Here is a 19,714-nt window from a genome sequence, read left to right on the forward strand (position 1 = left end):
TTCCCTTCAACTGCTTGCCCTAACTGAAACCTGGCTCACCCCTGACAATTCTGCCTCAATCGCAGCCCTATGCCATGGTGGATATCTTTTCTCCCATTCGCCCCACCCAGCTGGCCGCGGTGGTGGCGTCGGGCTACTACTTTCGCCCTCCTGCAGTTTTCAACCTCTCCCCCTACCTCAGTCTCACTGCTTCTCATCCTTTGAAGTTCACTCCATCCGTCTATTCCATCCACTGCCACTCAGAGTTGCAGTCATTTACCGCCCCCCCCCCCCCCGATAAATCCCTCCATTCCTTCCTTACCGACTTCGATGCCTGGCTCACCGTTTTTCTCGAGCCCTCATCCCCATCCCTCATTCTTGGTGACTTCAATATTCACACTGATAACCCATCCGACTCATATTTTCTCATTTCCTCACTCTTACCTCCTCCTTCAACCTCCAACTGAGCCCCACCACCCCTACTCATAAATCTGGCCACTGTCTTGATCTCGTCCTCTCTTCCACTTGCTCTCCCTCCAATTTCTGCGTTTCAACTCTTCCTCTCTCTGACCATCACCTAATCACATTCACACTTCAGCACCCTCCCCCTCAATGTCGCCCCACACTAACTACTACGTCCAGAAATCTCCAGGCTGTTGACCCCCCCACCTTATCCTCTTGTATCTCTGACCTCCTCCCTTCCATCTTGTCCTCCAAATCTGTTGACAAAGCTGTCTCCACTTACAATGCCACTCTCTCCTCTGCTCTTGACACCCTTGCACCGTCCATCTCCCGTCCCACAAGGCGTACCAATCCCCAGCCCTGGCTGACCCCCTTGCACCCGATACCTTCGCTCCTGCGCCCGTTCGGCTGAACACCGCTGGAGGAAATCTCGCGCCCATAATGACTTCATTCACTTCAAATTCATGCTATCCTCCTTCCAATCCTCCCTATTCCTCGCTAAACAGGACTATTACACCCAATTGACTAATTCCCTCAGCTCTAACCCTCGTCGTCTCTTCGCCACCCTCAACTCCCTCCTCAAAGTGCCCTCCGCTCCCACTCCCCCCTCACTCTCTCCGCAATCTCTGGCCGACTACTTCCGTGACAAGGTCCAGAAGATCAACCTTGAATTCACCACTAAACCTTCTCCTCCTCTTCATCCTATAACCCACTCTCTCAACCAACCTACCCAGGCCTCCTTCTCCTCTTTTCCTGCTATCACCGAAGAGGAAACCGCCCATCTCCTCTCCTCCTCGAAATCCACCACCTGTTCCTCAGACCCCATCCCCACCAACTTACTTAACACCGTCACTCCTACTATCACCCCCACCATCTGTCATATCCTCAACCTCTCTCTCTCCACTGCAACTGTCCCAGACACCTTCAAGCACACCGTGGTCACACCACTCCTCAAAAAACCATCACTTGACCCTACCTGTCCCTCCAACTACCGCCCCATTTCCCTCCTACCCTTCCTCTCCAAGATACTTGAACGCGCCATTCACAGCCGCTGCATTGATTTCCTCTCCTCTCATGCCATCCTCGATCCGCTTCAATCCGGCTTTCGCCTCCTTCACTCGACAGAAACAGCACTATCTAAAGTCTGCAATGACCTGTTCCTCGCCAAATCTAAAGGTCACTATTCAATCCTCATCCTCCTTGACCTATCCGCCGCTTTTGACACTGTCAATCACAACCTACTTCTCGACACACTGTCCTCCTTTGGGTTCCAGGGCTCTGTCCTCTCCTGGTTCTTCTCTTATCTCTCCCATCGTACCTTCAGAGTGCACTCTCATGGCTCATCCTCCTCCCCTATCCCGCTCTCTGTTGGAATTCCCCAGGGTTCTGTCCTTGGGCCCCTTCTTTTTTCAATCTACACCTCTTCCTTAGGCTCCCTAATCTCTTCTCATGGTTTCCACTATCATCTTTATGCTGACGACACCCAGCTTTATCTCTCCACACCAGAAATCACTGCGGAAACCCAGGCCAAAGTACTGGCCTGCCTATCCGACATTGCTGCCTGGATGTCCAACCGTCACCTGAAACTAAACATGGCCAAGACGGAACTTATTGTGTTCCCACCCAAACCCACTTCTCCTCTCCCTTCACTCTCTATCTCAATTGATAACACCCTCATCGTCCCTGTCTCATCTGCCCGCAACCTTGGTGTCATCTTCGACTCCTCCCTCTCCTTCTCTGCGCATATCCAGCAGATAGCCAAGACCTGTCGCTTCTTCCTCTATAACATTAGCAAAATTCGCCCCCTCCTCTCCGAGCACACCACTCGAACTCTCATCCACTCTCTCATTACCTCTCGCCTTGACTACTGCAACCTACTCCTCACCAGCCTCCCACTTAGCCATCTATCCCCCCTTCAGTCCATCCAGAACTCGGCCGCACGTCTTATCTTCCACCTCAACCGATATATTCATATCACCCCTCTCCTCAAGTCACTTCACTGGCTTCCGATCAGATACCGCATACAGTTCAAGCTTCTCCTACTCACCTACAAATGCACTCGATCTGCAGCCCCTCCTTATCTCTCTACTCTCATCTCCCCTTATGTCCCCACCCGTAACCTCCGCTCTCTTGACAAATCCCTCCTTTCAGTACCCTTCTCCACCACCGCCAACTCTAGGCTTCGCCCTTTCTGCCTCGCTTCACCCCATGCTTGGAACAAACTCCCTGAGCCCATACGCCGGGCCCCCTCCCTACCCATCTTCAAATCATTGCTCAAAGCCCACCTCTTCAATGTCGCCTTCGGCACCTAATCACTACACCTCTTCTCAGGAAATCTAAACTACCCCAACTTGACATTTCGTCCTTTAGATTGTAAGCTCTTCTGAGCAGGGACTGTCCTTATTTGTTAATTTGTACAGCGCTGCGTAACCCTAGTAGCGCTCTAGAAATGTTAAGTAGTAGTAGTAATTTAGTTAATAGGGGGATGGAGGTCACTGGTCGGTAGTTGGTAACATCACTTAAAGGTTTCTTGGAGTCTTTGGGTATAGGTGTAAGTAATATGTTACCATGTTCGGTAGGGAAGGAACCCTGCTGCAACAAGAAGTTAAGGTGGGTGGTGAGATCTGTGATGAAAGCGTTCAGGGGCGTCTTTCATTAAATGGCTAGGGCAGGAGTCAAGATGACAACGCGGTCTGGAGAGTTTGGAGATCGCCTTGGAAACTTCTTCGGTGGTGAAGAGGGTAAAACTTGTCCATGAGCGGCCAGCTGGAGTTTCATTAATGTTGGGATCCAATTCATTGAGAAAGGTATCTATGTAGTTACCATCATGGGGAATCGATTTACAAAGATTAATAATTTTATTATAGAATGATTAGCCAATTGGTCTGCAGATGGGCTATTTGAAGGTGAGAGGGTAACTAGATTGGTATTAAGGAGGCCCTTTATGATTTGATATTGTTTCTTTATATCTGTGCCATTGGTTGTGATTGTTTGAGTATAGTAGGCTTTTTTTGCTCTTTTAATGGCGTTCTTATAATTTCTCTGTGACTGTTTCCAAGCGTTAAAGGTGAGATTATTTCTTCATCTACTCCATGCTTTTTCTAGTTTTCTGGTTTGTGATTTTAGGTTTTTTAGTAGGTCATTAAACCATGGTGATGGTTGACGTCTATGTAAAGTTCTGGATCGAAGGGGGGCAATTTCGTCCAGGATGAGTTGGCATCTGGTGTTCCAATCTGTGAGGAAGGAGAGAGAGTTAGGTTGTATTGATCAATTGTTGTTATATATATGTTGCCAGAAACTGTCTTTGTCAATCCGTCCTCTACTGGTGATTTTGAGTTATAAGCGTATCCTTTGTGCGCCAGTACAAGGCATCTAAGAACAACATTGCTGAACACATGGAGGAGCATTTTTGATAGGACACCAAAAATGTCTCAAAAAAATATTTAGTTCGCAGACATAACCAGAAAAACGTCTACATTTCTAATGAGTCCCTTTGCTATTTAGACGAACTGTGAAGTAAAACGTCCCAATTCTTAGTTTCAAAAATCACAATGGACGTTTTTGCAAAAAACATCCATCTACCCCTTTGTGCAGCTTTTCTATTTTGAAAATGACACCATAGTCATAGTTTAATAGAACAAAAACTACATTTACCCAAGAGAAATTTTGCCTCACCAATTTTTTTAAAGGTCTAAACAAAAACATGTGAATAAAGGTGAGACACTTGTATTGCATCTGGATTTTCAATTTTTCACAAAGTTATTATGAAAGACTCCTGAGAAAGCTAAAAAGCCATGAGAGAGGAGACAATTTCCTATTGTGTACTGGGAACTGGTTAAAAGATAAGAAAATAGGAAGTGGGCTAAATGGTCAGTTTTCTCAATGGAGAAAACTGGACAGTGGATTGCCCTGAGAATCTGTACCGGGATCAGTGTTTAACACATATATAAATAATCTGGAACCGTTAACAAGGTGATAACCTGCAGATAACATAAAATTATTCAAAGTTGTTAAATCGCAAGCAGATTCTAAGTCCTTACAAAACTGGAAGAATGGGCATCAAAATGTCAAATGAAATTTTATGTGGACAATTGCAAAGTCATACACATAGGGAAGAATAACCAAAAATAAAGCTACATGATGGTAGGTTCCACATTAAGAGTTACTACCCAGGAAAAGCACCTAGGAATCATTTTGGACAATATGTTGAAATCTTGTGCTCAATATGCAGTAATGACAACAACAACAACAAAAAAAAAATAGAAAGCTAAGAACTATTAGGAAAGAAATAGAAAATAAAAGAAAGAACATTAGAATCCTTCTGTATAACTCCATGATGCACTACTAGAATGCTATATAAAATTCTGATCATGCACCTAAAAAAAAAAGAAATATATATATATATAGCAGAATTAGTAAAAAGTACAATGCAGGGTAATCACAATGATAAAGGGGATGGAATGGCGCCCCAATGTGAAAAGGCTAATTAGGTTAGGACACCTCAGCTTAGAGAAGAGATGGCTGGTTGGGGGGGGGGGGGGGGCGCAGATATGATAGAGTAGGGCTCAACAAACCTCAGTTGCCACATCGCCATTAAGACTAGAAATTCTAATACTTGGGAGTTTCATGCCCCCATCACCACTGAAACAAAATAGTTTCTTTTGTTGCAACTGCTGCTGTAACCACCCTACAGCAGGGACTTCCTCCTCCCTTTACTGTGCAGCTCTGTGTAAATTTGATCCTGACTTGCTGGTGGTAAGGGATGGCTAGCTAGGTGGGGTCAGGGGTTAGGTGCTGGGAATGGTCAATTTAAGGGAGGAGGGAGAGCAGTGGGGAAGAACAGGTTAAAAAAGAGATTGAGTGACAATAGGATGAGGGAGAAAGCAAGCACAGGTGAGGACAGTGTGGGTGGGGAGGGGTTTTCTGGCTGTATGTTTATGCCAGTGGTCTACATGGATGCATGAAGGCCCCGTTTTACTAAGTATTCTCTTTTCCCTTGAGCAAGGAATGGAAAAATAGACTTAAGGCCCTGAAAGAAATGCAGTGGAACTCAGAAAGGATATCTTCTTCTCCTTCCCCTACTCCTTAATTTCAATGAGGACAATGGTGGGGGAAAGGGAAGGGGAGGAAGAAGAGAAGGTCTCAGCTGCTGACTCCTAAGTCCAAAGAAAATTTGTCAAGGCCTGAGATACAGGTCAATATAATCCTGAGAAGAGCGAAACAGTAAATACAAATTGGTAGTTTACTCTTTTTTATAAACTACTGACACGCCATGAAGTTGTTAAGTAGTGAATTTAAAACAAATAGGAAAAAAACATTTTGCTCATTCAATGCATAATCAAGTACTGGAATATATTGCTAGAGAATATGGCAAAAAGCAGTTACCAAAGCTGTTTTGTAAAGGTTTGGACATTTCCTGGAGAAAAAAAGAAGTTAGTGACGGCTGGGCTCCAGTCCTAACGGTCCCCTTTCTCTTAGTATGTGGCATTTCGCAAGAAATATTTAGAAGTAAATTTTGCAAAGAGAAAACACAAAACCCCCAGCTGTGTTGGGCTAGTTGCACACGCGAGCAGTTGGTACTGCCGCCATCTTGCTCCACCCTCCTATAACTAATTTAATGGAAGTATTTTGGATCAATTACATATTAGGTAGATCTTTTTGGCATAATCCTTTATATAGTGAATTGCAATAGTCTATTTGAGATAGCACTGGACTAGTATATTGAGAGCTGCTTTTGACTCCTAACCACTACTCACTTGCCCTGTACCCTTTTATCCCCACCTCTTTAATTCCCTTACCTCTTAGTTCTGTCTGTTTGTCTGTCCTATTTAGATTGTAAGCTCTTTGAGCAGGGACTGTCTTTTCATGTATGGTGTACAGCGCTGCATATGCCTTATCCTTGGACTGAGTAGCACAGAATCTATTTTTAGGATTTTGCCAGGTACTTAAGACTTGGATTGGCCACTACTGGAATCAGCATACTGAGCTTGACATTGCTCTGACTCAGTACAGCTGTTCATATATTCTTATATAAAAGAAAAGAAGTAACGTTGGCAAATTTGCTTTTGTCCAGCACATAAAACCAACTGTGGTTAGCTCCTAAATGACTATCAGGCTTATTTTCGAAAGAGAAGAACGCCCTCCTTTCGACATAAATCGGAAGATGGGTGTCCTTCTCCCAGGGTCGTCCAAATCGGTATAATCAAAAGCCAATTTTGGACGTCCCCAACTGCTTTCCGTTGCAGGGACGGCCAAAGTTCCCAGGGGCGTGTCAGAGGTGTAGCGAAGGAGGGACTTGGGCGTGCCTAACACATGTATGTCCTTGACCCATAATGGAAAAAAAAAGGGGCGTCCCTGACGAGCACTTGGACGACTTTACCTGATCCTGTTTTTCTTACGACCAAGGCACAAAAAGGTTTCCGAAATGACCAGATGACCACCGGAGAGAGAGAATCGGAGATGACTTCCCCTTACTCCCCCCCCCCAGTGGTCACTAACCCCCTCCCACCCTCAAAAAACATCTTTCAAAATATGTCATGGCAGCCTCAAATGTCAGTATGCAGGCCCTGGAGCAGTTTTAGTGGGTGCTTACACTTCAGGCAGGCGGACCCAGGCCCATTCCCCCCCCCCCCCCCCCCCCCCACCTGTTACATTTGTGGTGGTAAATGTGAGCCCTCCAAAACCCACCAGAAACCCAGTGTACCCACATCTAGGTACCCCCCTTCACCCATAAGGGCTATGGTAGTGGTGTACAGTTGTGGGTAGTGGGTTTTGCGGGGCTCAGCACACAAGGTAAGGGAGCTATGTACCTGGGAGGAATTTCTGAAGTCCACTGCAGTGCCCCCTAGGGTGCCCGGTTGGTGTCCTGGCATGTCAGGGGGACCAGTGCACTACAAATGTTGGCTCCTCCCACAACCAAAGGGCTTGCATTTGGGCGTTTCTGAGATGGGCGTCTTTGGTTTCCATTTTCGCCAAAAATCAGAAACAACCAAGTCTAGGGACGACCATCTCTAAGGACGACCTCGTCTATAGTCCACAATATTGGGGAGAATCACAATTTTCAGGAAAATATTTCAATTTTTGAAGACAACTTCAAAAGCTAACAAATGGAGGCTGATATAAGGATACCAAGCAATAAACAATATTGATCTTCTTGTTATTATAAATTTTTCCTTTTTCTTTCTTTGATGTATCTTTAAGAAATTTACCAAGATACTAAATCGTCTTTATCTGTAATCAAGATATTATGCTTGAATATATTTTGAAATGAATAAATAAAAAATAAAAAAATAAGGACGACCTAAATTTCAAGATTTGGACGTCCCCAACCGTATTATCGAAACGGAAGATGGACGTCCATCTTGTTTCAATAATACGGGTTTCCCCGCCCCTCCATCGGGACGTTTTGCGAGGATGTCCTCAGCAAAACTTGGGCGCCCCTTTCAATTATGCCCCTCTATGTGGTCCACGTGGAGGCACATAATTGAACAGGGCACCCAAGTTTTCCTAAGGGCGTCCTCGCAGGACGTCCCCGCGAAGGGGCGGGGAAACCCGTATTATCGCAACAAGATGGGCAGTCATCTTTCGTTTCGATAATACAGTCGTGGACGCCCAAATCTCCACATTTAGGTCGACCTTAGAGATGGTCGTCTCCGATTTTCAGCGATAATGGAAACCGAGGAAGCCCATCTCAGAAACGACCAAATGCAAGCCCTTTGGTCGTGGGAGGAGCCAGCATTTGTAGTGCACTGCTCCAGGGACTGCATACTGCTATCATGGAGCTGGGTATGATATTTGAGGCTGGCATAGAGGCTGGAAAAAATATTTAAACATTTTTTTTTAGGGTGGGAGGGGGTTAGTGACCACTGGGGGAGTAGGGGGATGTCATCCCCGATTCCCTCTGGTGGTCATTTAAGGCCCATTTTTGTGGCTTGATCGTAAAAAAAAAAAAAGGACCAAGTAAAGTCGGCCAAGTGTTCGTCAGGGACGCCTTTTTTTTTTTGTTTTATCGGCAGAGGACGCCCATGTGTTAAGCACACCCCAGTCCCGCCTTCGCTATGTTTCCGACACGCCGCCGTGAACTTTGGTCGTCCCCGCGATGGAAACCAGTTGAGGGTGCCCAAAATCGGCTTTCGATTATTCCGATTTAGGCGACCCTAGGAGGATGCCCATCTCCCGATTTGTGTCGAAAGATGAGTACCCTTCTCTTTCAAAAATGAGCGCAAAAGTCTAAAGAGGAGACAAAAGAGTAGTCAAACATAACAACAACAACAAAAAAAAAGTCCATGGCAAATTGGGCCTCTTAGAATTACCTCTTTTATTATTCCACACTGTTTATTGAGATTAGCATCTGTTTGCTTGATGTCTTTTTCCCAGTGTTCTAATTCTCTTACAAAATCTTGCAACTCCTCAGCATTGTGTTTCATCTGCAGTTGCAACTCCAGTGCTTTGTTTGGTGAAGTCATGGTGAGGGCTTGCTGAATGCTAGAAAGTTCAGATGTGTACTTAAAAACAAACACATGGGTCAACTGTTAACTTCTGGCACAAAGGATTTCATGATCCCACTAGAACTAGACAGTAGAAACACCCTGCCCCTTAACTTCAAACAAGTCAAAATCTCCAGTTTCAATAATAAATTTAGCAGGATGACTAGGGATAGAAAAACCTGGGTACCAGATTACACATAAATCAGCACTCAGCATCTGCTGCTGGACCAGGCAGAAGAGCAGTGGCCAATAGGGGCAGGTGTTGAACAGCACCCCATGAGGCCACGTGGAGGAACGATCTGTGTCTGGATAGGGGAACTGTTGCCAGGTTACAGAACAGGAAGTGAAATAGGGGGAGGTGGGGAAGTGAGAACTAAACTCAAAATGCATACAAAAAAGTAAACAACATAAATGAGATGAAAAGCAAAAGAAAGCAATGGGCAAAGAAAGTTCTAAAAACTAATTTTTCTCTCTGCTCCTAATTGTGGCACCAAGGTTTTCCCAAAGTATTCCTATCCCTACGTACAACAGGGATTTCTATGTAATATTACAATTATTCCACACTGTATATCTCCATTCATAATGGGATTATTTTACATGTAGGTATTTAAACAATTTTATATCCTATCTTGCTAAGAGAACTGATAAAAAAGCATGCTCATAAGACGTAGTCAATAACTGGGACCCAAGCAACATCAAATTTAACTCGGTTGAACTATGACAAATTAGTCACAACTAACTGGCTAGTAGGCCAGGACCCATATGTTTTCTTCACAATTTGCTATGTTTCTGCATTGGTCCTTACATTCATATTTGGATGTTTTAATGATTGATTCTGGGTATTATTCACTAAGGTGTTGTAGTTTTGCAGTTGCCGGGCATTAGTGGCAAAAATTAACACATGGTAAGTACAAAATCTGTATCGTAATTGTTGGAAGAGTGGTCATCTACCCACAGTAACCACACAGAGAAGACATTTACAACATGGTACACTGGTGCAGTAAGTGTATCTACTCTAAAGGCAATTCTATAAAATGCACCAAACGTCAGGTGTCAATATGCTGGGTGTTAAGCTCAAATTCCATTATAGAATGCTACCCTAAGTCTGCATTTATGTATCAATATTTAGGCACATCAACTCAGGCCATGTCGAAGGCAAGCATAAATGCACACTCCTAAATACAACACTTTAGTGAGTGTCACTATTAACCTAGTAACATAGTGACAGCAGATAAAGACCTGAATGGCCCATCCAGTCTGCCCAACAGTCTCATTCATTCTCAATTCAAGATTAAATCAACAATGATTGTGATATTATATACTTGATCATGGTCTTCCTTTCTTGTTACAGGGACATAGACCACAGAAGTCTGCCCAGCTCTGTCCTTATATTTCCAACTACTGAAGTTGCTGTCAAAGCCCACTCCAGCCTATCCGAATCCATCTCATCATTTGCAGGACACGGACCGTAAAAGTCTGCCCAGCAATGTCCTCACATTTGAAATTACTGGAGTTTCTGTCAAAGCTCTCTACAGCCCATCCTAAGTCAGATTGCTATATGCGGGACTCAGACCATACCAGACAGCCTTAGCTGATATAACCATAGTTGCCATCTAAGCACCACTTGGCATGCAAACACATATGCAACCCTTAAGTTTTATTTTTTATACCATTCATTTCCTAATTAGAGATCCCCTGTGTTCATCCCACACCATCTTGAACTCCGCCACAGCTCTCTTCTCCACCACCTCCCTCGGGAGGGCATTCCAGGCATCAACCACCCTCTCTGTGAAAAAGAATTTTCTGATATTACTCCTAAGTCTACCATCCTAAAACCTCAATTCATAGTGTTACCATTTTCCCTTCTGTGTAAAATATTTGTTTCTACATTAATACCTTTCAAGTATTTAAACTTCTTTATTACTAGCCGTTAAGCCTGTAAAAACGGGCGAGTATTGCAGCCCTCCTCTCTCCCCTGGCCTCACCCCGTCCACCGATCCTCCCCCCCCCATATCCAGCGACCCTCCTCTTTCCCTTGGCCTCCCCTCCCCCCATGTCCAGCAACCCTCCTCTGTGCCCTGCTCTCACCGCAAGTCCAGCAACCATGGCCTCTCCCCCCATGTCCAGCTACCCTCATTGCCGCCGCTCCCTCCCCCCTCCGTGCCGGGCCCCCTGCACTGACCTGACAGCGCCTCTCACCTCCGTGTGAAAGCGCTACAGGCAGAAGCAGATCGCTCTGCTGCTGCCTGCAGTGCTTCCACACAGAGGTGAGAGGCGCTGTCAGGTCAGTTCAGGGGGCCCAATACGGAGGGGGGACGGAGCGGCAGCGGGAATGGGAGGGGGGAGAGTGGAGGTTGTTTTGCGCGATGTTCCTTTCCAGTCGGCGTCCGACAATTCAACTCCGTTTCCCTCTCTGTTCCGCCCTCTGACGTCTTGACGCGAGGGCGGGACAGAGAGGGAAGTCTGTACTGCGCATTTGCAAGTGAGTACGGTCACTTGCCATTTATAGGTTTGATATCTCCCCTGTCCCTCCTCTCCTCTAGGGTATACATATTCAGGTTTTCGAGTTTCATCTCATTATGTATTTTGGCGCAATCCCCATGCCATTTTGTCACCTTCCTCTGGACCACTTCAAGCCTTTACAGTTTTTGCAAGATACAGCCTCCAAAACAACACAACATTCCAGGAGGGGTCTCACCAACGCCATGTACAGGAGTATGAACACCTCCTTTCTTTCTGCTGGTTACACCTCTCTATATCCAGCCTAGTAACCTTCTGGCTACAGCCACGCCTTGTCACACTGTTTCATCACCTTCAGATCCTCAGATATTATAACACCAAGTCCCTCTCCAGGTCTGTGCATATCAGCACATATGTATCCCTTGGATTTCTATTCCCTAAGTGCATCACTCTGCACTTCTTTGAACTAAATTTTAATTGCCAAATATTAGACCATTATTCTAACTTTTGCAGATCCTTTTTCAAGTTTTTCACTCCCTCCGGGGTATCCATTCTGTCACAAAATCTTGGTATCATCCACAAAAAGGCAAATCTTACCTTCTAACCCTTCGGCAATGCCACTCACAAATATATTGAGCAGAATAGGCTCCAGCACTGATCCTTGAGGCACTCCACTACTCACCTTTCCTTCCTCTGAGTGAATTCCATTATCCACCATTCTCTGATATCTGTCAAACAGTTCTTAATCCAGTTCATCACTTTGGGTCCTAACTTAAGCCTGACAAGTTTATTCAAGAAACTCCTATGAGGAACTGTGTCAAAGGTTTTGCTGAAATCTAAGTAGATTACATATAGCGCATATCCTCAATCCAATACTCTAGACACCCAGTCAAAGAATTCAATCAGATTCATTTGGCACAAAATGTCTTGCATCTTGATTCCAGGAAATTCACTATCCTTTCCTTCAGCATTGCTTCCATTACTTTTCCAATAATCGAAGCGAGGCTTATCAGCCTGTAGTACCCAGTTCCCAACTTCTTCTGTCACCACTTTTGTGAAGATGGACCACATCCGCTCTTCTTCAATCCCTCGGACTCTCCCCCATCTCCATGGCCTTATTACATAAATCTTTACGAGGACCTGCCAGAATCTCTCTGAGCTCCCTCAATACCCTGGGATGGATCCCGTCTGGTCTCATGGTTTTGCCAACCTTTAAATTTTCAAGTTGTTCACAAACACTTTCTTCCTTGAACAGTGCTATATCCACTCCATTCCGATATGTACCTTTGACAGTCAACCATGGTCCTTCTCCGGGATTTTCTTCCATGAACACAGAAGTATTTGTTTAGCACGTTTGCTTTTTCTTCATCGTTATCCACATAGTGGTTCACGGCATATTTCAGTCTCACAATTCCAATTTTTAACCTTCCTCCTTTCACCAATATACCTGAAAAAATTCTTGTCTCCCCTCCTTGCATTTCTAGCCATTTGTTCATTCACATACGCTTTCACCAGACTTATCTCTCTCTTGGCTTCTTTCAGTTTCATTCAGTATTCATCTCTGTGTTCCTCTTCTTGAGTTTTTCTATATTTCATGAACGCCTTTATTTTCTCAGCCACTTGCTTGGAGAACCATATTGGTTTCCTTTTTCTCTTGCTTTTATTTACTCTTCTTTCATAAAGGTTAGTAGTTCCAGACTACAGCTCTTTCTTCAGGAATTCCCACATTTTACTAAAGTCAGCATGTCTGAAATACAGTGAGTTTTGAGAGACTGCCCTTCCCTGTAACTGTTATATCAAACCAAACAGTTTTAGAATCACTCCTGCACAGGTGGGCACCCACTTGGGCATTAGACACACTTTCCCCATTTATGAGCACCAGATCCAGCATCGCTCCCTCCCTCATAGGTTCTGTCACCATTTGTCTGAGCAGAGCACTTTGAAAGGCATCCATGATCTCTTTACTTCTTTCTGAATCCGCAGATGAAGCTTTCCAATCCGCAACCGGCAGGCTGAAATCTCCCAGCAGCAGCACCTCTCTTTTCTTTTCCAACTTTCAACCAGATCTTTATTGATTTCCTCAGATTGTGTCACAAATCTGTAGACAACATCCATGTGGACAGAGGTTCTATTATTTCTTCTCAAGGTGATCCATATCTTTTCTTCCTTTCCCAGGCCCACGGCATTTCAGTCGCTGCTATATTTCTCACATATAAAGCTACTCCTCCACCTTTACAACCAGCTGTATCCTTTCTAAATAGATTGTAGCCTGGTATGTGTGCATCCCATTCATGGAAATCATTGAACCATGTCTCTATGATAGCAACAATGTCTAAGTCTGCCTCTATCATCAGGGCTTGCAGATCATGAACTTTGTTGGTTACACTGTGAGCATTTGTGGTCATCACTTTTCAGTGACAGTCTCATCTTTATTTATTTTTATTTAGGATTTATTTACCGCCTTTTTGAAGGAGTTCACTCAAAGCGGTGTACAGTAAGAATAGATCAAACACGAGCAATAGGCAATTACAACAGTAAAAATATTCAAAACAATACAAAGTATGGAATGGTATACTAGCAATGTCAACACAATACGTAATAGAACATTATAATTGTTAGTGGAGGGTATGACAAAGTTGTAACATATAGATAGGTAAGAAAGTAGGAAGAATTAGAAAGTAAGGAGACTGATTTGAAGAAAGTTGCACATGGAGGAGTGGATAAACATGTCTCGCTGCAGTATGTGCAGCCCGAGTCACTCCTTGTGTGTGTGTGAGACTAACAAATTAGTTACTTCTTCCATTAAAGGCTTGGTTGAAGAGCCAAGCTTTCAACTGCTTAATGAAGTAGAGATAAGTCTTGTGTTAAGCGCAGCCTTTCAGGTAGTGCTTTTCAGAGTGTGGGGGCTACTCTGGGGATGGCTCGCTTGCAGGTATCACATCATGTAATGTCTTTTGGAGAAGGTGTAGTTAATGAAAGTCCTTGGGAGGACCTTAGTGTCCTTGGCGGTGTGTGGAGGATCATCTTATTCTTTAGATACTCAAGGCCATTTCCTTTCAGGGCCTTGAAGATCAGACAGAGTTTACAATTTAGCCCTGTATTGTACTGGTAGCCAATGAAGTTTTTGCAAAAATGGTGTGATGTGGTCACATCGCTTGCAACCTTCTATGAGTCTTGCTGCAGGATTCTGAATCAACTGGAGATGGTGCAGGCCCTTTGTAGTCAGACCATTGTATAGTGCATTGCAGTAATCCAGTCTTGATCTTACCATGGCATGCACAACTGGGATAAGATTTACCTTCTCGATGTAAGGAGAGAGGCAGCATAGCTGTTGCAAATAGTAAAAGCAGCTCTTGAAGGTTGCTTTGATTTGGGGAATCAGAGTAAGTGTTGAATCTAGCTGTATTCCAAGGTTCCTGACTTGTGATTTGAGGGGGAGTTCATACTTCCCAAAAGGGAGTTTGATGTCATGTATCCACTTGTGTTAGGGACCCAGAGAAGCTCGGTTTTACTTGGGTTCAGGCAAAGTTTGTTGCTTAGTCCATTCTTGAATTGATGTTAGACAGGTAATCAGTTTATTCAAGGCTGTAGGTAAGTCAGGTTCAATGGGTATGAGTAGCTGCACATCATTCGCATAGATGTAGAACTGGGTGTCCATTGACCAAATCAGCTCAGCTAGTGGCTTGAGCTAGATATTGAACAGAATAGGCGACAGTATCGATCCTTGTGGTACCCCGCAGATCAGTATCCATGGTGGTGATGAGTTGTTGCCAAACATTATGGATTGTTGCCTGTCTGATAGATAGGATCTTAACCAGGCAAGTACTGTTCCATTGATACCTGTTTCTGTCAGTCGTGCTAGCAAGGTATCATGATCCACAGTGTCAAAAGCAGCTGAGAAATCTAGCAGTACTAACATCGAAGCAAATCCCTTGTCTCAGTTTCTGTGAAGATCATCCAGCAGGGATACGAGGACCATTTCTGTTCCATAACCGGGTCTGAATCCAGATTGACATGAATCTACCAGTTACTCTTTCCTAGCCATTCATTAAGTTGAATGCAGACTGTTTATTCTATGAGTTTCCCTAGAAACGGGATGTTGGATACTGGCCTGTAACTTTCAAGTTTGTCATGGTTAAGGTTATTTTTCTTCAGCAGAGAGAGAACCACTGCCCTTTTTAATGTTGTTGGTAGCTGTTTAGTTCTTTGTTTGGTCTCACTTCCTGTTGTGTTGGTAAGAAATAATTTGCTAAGATTGTTGTTTTCATTGCTTTCTTTACTATGCCACACCTTTTTAGCTGGGGATGACCACTGGAAGTGACCTGTCTCTATATGCCAACCCCACCTTCTAATTTAAATGCCTAGAAACATATTGTCTTAATTTCTCACCAAGGATTTTTATCCCTGCCACAGTGAAACTACAACATGTGTGTAACTGTGGGAGGTGCCACATTCCGTGTATGTGAACACACCCTTGTATTTTTAAGCTATGCAAGTTGCACACTACCTCCAGATTCTATACAGCGCCCAAAATTGGGTGCCCAACTAAATTGGCTACTAAGAGGCTTATTTTCAAAGCACTTAGCCTCCCAAAGTTCCATAGAAACCTATGGAACTTAGCCTCCCAAAGTGCTTTGAAAATATGCCTCTAAGCCAATTGGCACAAATCTGGATTTGGGAGCACATCTTCCTACATGCTATTCTATAACAATGTGCACCCAAATCCTATGGCGCGCAACTCAAAAGTGGGCATGGTCATGGAAGGTACATGGGCCGATCGGGCATAAGTCCTGGCACCCAAATGTGTGTGCCAAAATCGGTCTCAATGCTATTCTATAACGGGCACTCATCTTTCAGTGCCCATTAAAAAAATAGCATTGAGCTCCGATTTTTTTCAGCACTTTGGCTCTATCAACTAAGGCCGGTGTTGGGCTGGCTTGTACAGTCTGAGTTCTGCATATAGCAATCCGGCTTAGGATGTACTGTAGGGAGCTTCAACAGAAACTCCAGTAATTTGAAACACGAGAACATTGCCACGCAGACTTTTACAGTCTGTGTCCTGCAAATGACTAGAAAGATTCAGATGGGCTGGAGTGGCCTTTGACGGAAATCCAATAGCCGGGCAGACTTCTAAGGTCTATGTCCCTGAAACAACAAACAAAGACCATAATCAAGAATATAATATGACAATCATTGTTGATTTTAATATTGAATTGAGAATGGGCAGACTGGATGGACCATCAGGTCTTTATCTGCTGTCACTTACTGTGTTATGTGATTTTTGAGTGCCATATACTGAATCTACCTCAGATGATACAAACTTAAATTGTGAGTTCTCCAGGGACAGAAAAATGCCTACTGTACCTGAATATATACCGCTTGTAAAGATTTTCAGAGAGTATATAAAAAATTAAATAAATATATAAACTATAAAAGACTTTGTAGCACGCAACTAGCACTTAGCATGTGAATCTGTAACATCAATCTGTGTAAATGCTAGTATTCTATAATCTGACCATGCAAAGGTAAAATTAGTCCTTACCTAGTTTTCTTTCCTTTAGTAGCAACACATCAATCCAGAAACTTGTGGGTTGTGTCCATCTACCAGCAGGTGGAGATAAACAGCAGTGAAATTCAGTGCCCCCTAAGAGCCAGTACTCGGTGGAAAACTCCTCAGAATATCGATAGCAGAGCAGTACACACCGACTACTATCTACCAGGGGAGGTCTCCCTCCTCTGAATGAGGGGAAAAAGCCAGCAGCGGGTATGACAAGGAGGAGAAAGCAGTTCCAGAACCAACTCAGAGCAATCCAATCACATCCTCCGGGTACTCCTTATGCCTTAACCTGGACCACTCAAGAGCCAGGCCCTAAGACCAAAGAAGGAGGGATCCTCCATTGGCACAGGGTCCTGATGAAGTAGGCTACCTTCTGTCGGAAGGATGAGGAGCTCGTCCACCAGGAGACAACTTCACGATCCTGGACAGGGGCAGAAACACCTTGCCAACTCGAGTGTCGAACAGAACCTCAAGATACTCCAGGGAATGAGAAGGTACCTACTGGCTCTTGGCAAGGTTGATCACCCAGCTTAGTAACTAAAGGAGAGAGACACCACTTCTCGGGTTGCCTCCATGCTGTACTGGAAGGAAGAAGCTTAAATGAAGCCAGTCATCCAGATATGGATGCACTCAGATGCCCTGACACTGAAGGGTTGCAGCCATCACCACCACCTAGAAAAAGGTTTGTGGAGCTGTGGGAAGGTCTTGCATAGCCTCATGAATGTAAGCCTCTTGGATCCTGACATGAAGGAGGAGAAAGCAGAACAAGGCTGCTGCGCCGGAGAAGAGCTATCCAAAACCCCCAAGGCACGAGTAATCAAGGCCGGCAGCTCTTCTTTACGAAAAAGGCGGGCCACTGAGGGATCATCGCCATGTCACGAGAGAGTTCACCCTCCTCCAGGGAATCACCCTGATCTTAACGCCCCCATCGACAGAGAGAGGGGTCTTCCTGAAGGTGTCTCTGATACAAAGGAGTCCAGCTCCCAGTCCAACACCTGAGAGGTCCGAGATCTCTTAGAAGAGGGAACCCCATCACCCGGAGGGGGCAAGCCAACTAGTACTGGGGATCTAAAAGGCTTGGCATCACAGGGCGGCGCCACAGGATGGTTTTGCTTAATCATAAAAGCCTAGTGCATCAGCAAGACAAATTCAGGAGAGAAGGGGTATTCCCCAGTAGCCCAAGAGTCACTGGATGCAGACATCACCACACGGATCAAGAAAGAAGTTCCTGAGCCCAGCCCAGCAAACTGGTGCGAATGGGAAACATGTGCATGGGAATCCAAAATGGCCACCTCCCCGTCAATTGTCATACAAGCTTGGGAAGGCAGTGGTAAAACCCTGGCTGCAGCTGTTCTCCCTGTACAGGGATGCGACTACCACCTGAAGATGGGGAGCTCGAACTTCCCTTAACACTAGACAACTGTCGACGCGGAGAGGCACAAGCAGAACATAGTCCCAAGGGAGCTTTCCGTGTCTTGCATGCAGAGGAGCATTTCACTGCCTCCGATGGTGCCACCACACTCACTGCTGTACACACCATGGTACTCACCAAATCCCGCAGAACAGCAGAATCAAGGTCCTCCAACATAGATGCAGATGGCCGAAGCTCCCGTTAGGCACTCCGAAAAGAGCACAGTGTTGCTGGGTTTTATTTTGTTTTTAACAGAGGACGGAGACCAGCCAAACATTGGAGCAGCAGAGAGGCGTGGGGGTGGGGACGGGGTCCTAGCACCACCAGATATTCCCAGACAACCCCAGGGGAAGGAACCCAGCACCACCAGGTAATCCCCCGAGAACTCCAGGGGCATGGACCCGGCACCACCAGGTATACCTCGTGAACTCTACAGGAAGGGACCCGGCACCACCAGGTATGCCCCGGAGAGCCGCTCAATTGACACCAGAACACTGGCGCAGGAGAATCAGCCACAGGAATTCCAAAATCAGGAGATGTGGGAAACATATCTTCCACCTGCTGGAGATAGAGGAATACTGAGGTGTTTTCCACTCAGTACTGGCTGTTAGAGGCAGTGAAATTCAGTGCTCTCTATCTCCACCTGCTGGTAGACAGACAGCAATCCACAAATTTCTGGATTGATCTGTGCTACGCTAAGGAATAGCACATTCATTTGGGCACTCATGTTATAGAATGAGGGGGGTTTATGTGTCAATGCAGTTACTGAAGCCCAATACCTAAATTTAGAAAAGAAATCCTCTCTAGCAGCATCCTCCCCCCCCCCCCCCCCCCCCCCCCCCCCCCAGCAATTACCAAGGGTTAGTGGTGAAACAGGAGTGATTCTGAAACCTTCTTGCTCCATTTCTGGCCCAAGTTCAAAATGGTAGTCTCAAAATACTACTATTAGCAGGATAAAGCTGCCAATAAGGGAGCTGTAAACAAGTCATAATGCTCCTCTGACAGTGGCAATTCCTTATTTACTTGGGTGGCCATCATCTGTGCTACATCAACAGCCATGAATTGATTGACAATGTAAGGCAGGCCTTAATCAATGTCCAATGCATGTGTATTTATTTATTTGATGCTTATATCCCACATTATCCAAATAACATTATTTAGTTCAATGTGGTTAACTATGGTCATAGAGGATTGATACAATTAAACAATGTAATGGCATACGAATAGTTCCCAAAAGGAATACTGATCTTGTCAGACATTATCATTTGGCAAGTCTGACAGCAGGTTGTCAAGTCTAAGGTCACATAGAAAGGTCATTTGAAAAGTCTCCAATTCATATCCCAGCTGGATAGCTTGGTT

The 19,714-nt window shown here is 44.8% G+C and overlaps 1 protein-coding gene across 1 annotated transcript in view; it reads right to left on the bottom strand.

The window, feature by feature from the left end:
• Positions 1 to 19,714, bottom strand: part of RPAP3 (RNA polymerase II associated protein 3) — a 126,280-nt gene that overhangs the window by 103,393 nt on the left and 3,173 nt on the right. The window contains 1 exon segment of the mRNA XM_030216402.1: positions 8,754 to 8,945. Coding sequence (XP_030072262.1) covers positions 8,754 to 8,906 — 153 coding nt within the window. The 5' untranslated portion in view covers positions 8,907 to 8,945.

The sequence above is a fragment of the Microcaecilia unicolor genome, chromosome 10, assembly GCF_901765095.1.
Source record: "Microcaecilia unicolor chromosome 10, aMicUni1.1, whole genome shotgun sequence".
NCBI lineage: Eukaryota > Metazoa > Chordata > Amphibia > Gymnophiona > Siphonopidae > Microcaecilia > Microcaecilia unicolor.